The sequence below is a fragment of the Austrofundulus limnaeus genome, unplaced genomic scaffold (genome assembly GCF_001266775.1).
Source record: "Austrofundulus limnaeus strain Quisiro unplaced genomic scaffold, Austrofundulus_limnaeus-1.0 Scaffold409, whole genome shotgun sequence".
Taxonomy (NCBI): domain Eukaryota; kingdom Metazoa; phylum Chordata; class Actinopteri; order Cyprinodontiformes; family Rivulidae; genus Austrofundulus; species Austrofundulus limnaeus.
The window spans coordinates 433,848-437,086 of NW_013952811.1; the positions used below are offsets into that span (position 1 = coordinate 433,848).

The following is a 3,239-nucleotide window of genomic DNA, read 5'->3' on the forward strand; positions in this document are numbered from 1 at the left end:
TATGTATGTATGTATGTGTGTTTGTTTATTTGTAGAACTAAATGGCAATTGCCACAATATTAGGCTTGTAAAACATTAGCAGTACTCAAAACTAAAGTTTTGCTTCTTCTATTATTAGAATGCAAAAGCCACAAAGGAAGTTATGCCAAAGCAGAATTTGAATAAGTTCTACAAGGGAATAAAAAAATTAAAGGAATCAGACTAATTTGATACTTGAAACAGACTTGATTGTTTGAATTAGTTTTTGTTTTACCATTATCTTTGATTTAAATTGAAATATCAAATTAGTCTGAGTACTTCAAAATTTCAATTCCCTGGTAGAACGTAAGGAATAAGGATATTTGTACATTTCAATCGGCAACTTCTGGGAGTTACAAATCTGTGATGTTATTGTGTTGATCAGAGCATTAAAAGCTTTGGAACTGTTATAATATACAACTTAATATGCAATGATGTTGTACGATATGATTTTGTATATGATCCTATGCWAAATGTTTTGGTACAATGCATTGCAATACATTGTTATTTTTTAATAAAATATTGGTTCCTTGGAGAATTTTTTTTTKGGGGGTGGGGCTTGTGGCTGTATCAGTAGCTGCCTTCATTAAAGATTCACACTTGAATAAGATTTTAAAACAAACTTATAGAATGCAATTATGATCTACCAGGAAGACTCATTATTACCATTTAAAAAACTATATATACAGTATTAAATTAGAAAAAAATACGAGGAAAAAGAAATACAGCATTCCACCCTAAATGGAGCCATTGTGTCATTACAATTTCCTTTTCAGCTCACAATGGGTCACACACAGTCAGTAGTTCTGATGCTCACGTTACAGAACATTTTGTAGCTCAAACAACAATTTTTCATCATAAATACATCTTCCTTGTGAGTCCGTGTCTGATCCAGAGTCAGTACCTCCAGGTAAATCTCACCTCCACTTTGCTTTGACCTTGCATCCTGGCCCTTTGAGGCATTGCCTTACAGTGGGTCAGCACTACATTATCTCAGCAACTCACACACACACACACACACACACACACACACACACACACACACACACACACACACACACACACACACACGAAACAACAACAAAGAAAACTCTATGCATTCTGTGCATATTTTTCCTGACACACACTCACACACAGATGAAACGTAGGGAAACTCTCTGAGGCCTGCCCCCTACACTCTCATACCAGTTGCAAAGAGTGCTTTGTGCATCGACTGACTGTCTGGGCAGCTACTGAGCAGAGAGAGAGAGAGAGAGAGAGAGAGAGAGAGAGAGAGAGAGGCACTGGTGGGAGGGTGGAGATGGAGACAGCAAGGGAAAGAATCATTACAGAGAGAGGCAGTCCCAGACAGATAGTAAAGAAGAAGAAGAGTTAAAGCCTTACAGGGGTGAGGAACAGATCCCACTAACTCTTACCGGTAGTGGTAGCGAGGCAGGAAAAGGGACTACAGGAATAGGAAGGGAAGCAGGGCTTGTGCAACAGAGAGGAAGAGAGGGAGTTGCTGTTAAAGTGGCTGAGGGAACCTGATGGGATGGCATTGATTTCTGGGAGCTGCCGACTCCTGGGTCAGATGGCGTCTTGCTGTTGCAGACCGCTCCTCAGCTGCTCCTGCTGCCGACCGCTCATCAAAGTCTGCCTCTCCTCCTTCACAGGTCGGTCCGAGCCCGGGCACTCTGTGTTCTGCTGTCATGAGACGGACATTCAGATAGGCAGGGACATAGGTCAATATACAACATGGGTAACTTGTTTAGCCAAGAAGGTAGGAAAGGGCATGGTGTGATCCTGTAGTGTAACAGCATAACTCTGCATGTGTTGACTCAAGCAGTCCTGTCTGTGCTAACTGTGCTCTGAAGGAAAGAATAGGCTGTTGTCCTCTTTGGCATAATGTCATGTTGCATATTGTGTTGCTCCCCATTGTCTCGTTGTGAATGCTTTGCACTGAGAGAATAATGTTTGCCGTGATTTCTTTTTACACTAAAGCATGTTAAGACAAATAAAAGTGTAACTCTTCATTAGATATTAAATTAGTTTTTTATGTCTGTTCCTTTTTGTCTGGTACTGTAATTGCACTGTACAGAAAGTATCCTCTGATGAGTCAGTATCAGGGCAGCTGAAGGTTTTTYGGTTAGTGCAATAGTGTTTGTGTGTTTTCCGGGACTGACAGCTCCTCAWACTAACCAACAGCTCAAACTTGCTGTTCCTAATATGAATGCYTCAATCCATGTTCCCCTGTAAGGCTTAAAACCCTCCCATGTCCCGAACCCCACTTTTTTTTTTTTTTGATAAATAAAATGCGCCATAGTGAGATATCTATGCAGTAAAGCCACAGCCAGGAGACACAAAACTTTTAATCCAGATCAAAAATCATTATACCTCCTATAAAGCTTTTAAACAACCTAGGAAAAAATAAAGCTTAATTCTGACCAGACTAACGAGCCAGTGTGTCACCTTAAAACAAGTTTGAACTTAAATATTTCCCAGCAGTTCATGCGAACACTATTTTTTTGCATCACTGTATCAGCTGTTATTTTGTCAGAAATATGAAGTTTTTCCTGCTGGAACTGAGCCAGTCTGGACAGGAACTGCTACAAYTAGCTGCTGCTGCTGCYATTGGCACTTACAAATAAATAAACTTAGCATWAAAATTATGGAAATTTGTGTTTGGTAGAATATTTCTTTGTTSTAACAATGCTYATTGGCAAAAATATATTAYACAGTTGCAAAGTTTGGTAATTTCACTTTTAAATGCACCACATTTTATGTGGTGAGCAGTAGAGCWGAGTATGTGAACTGTGTAAATRAAAAATTTGCCWAATATTTTCTGCTATTGCCTAACAGTGCATTTTGCTCTTGCTATTGGGCTTGGCCACAGGGGAGGCTGGGGGACACTGGTTACCTTTGAAATCTAATTGGCCACCCCCACCAGAGCTGTCAATCACTTTTTTAAAACTGGAAGCTTCAAACTCCTTACCAGGTGGTGGCAGTAATGCTCCATTAAGTTGTTTGAAAATGGCCAATACATACCACAARAAGAAGAAGAAGAAACTTCAGACTGAAGACCAATATGCAGTGTTCATCTGGTGTGTATATATATCACATGGCCATGCAACAATAACTTGTGGCCATGAGATAATTACGGCATGCATGACGCAGACATTGTTGCAGTCAGATTTGAAATACTTTGATTTTGTTTTGAACCATTCAGACATAGCCTACCCCAT

At 39.8% G+C, this 3,239-nt stretch overlaps 1 protein-coding gene across 1 annotated transcript in view; it reads left to right on the top strand.

Annotated features, from left to right (window-relative positions):
* sh3tc2 (SH3 domain and tetratricopeptide repeats 2) overlaps window positions 1-3,239 on the top strand; it is a gene marked incomplete in the record, with an annotated part of 38,066 nt that overhangs the window by 9,535 nt on the left and 25,292 nt on the right. The window contains 1 exon segment of the mRNA XM_014024146.1: window positions 1,671-1,777. Coding sequence (XP_013879600.1) covers window positions 1,753-1,777 — 25 coding nt within the window.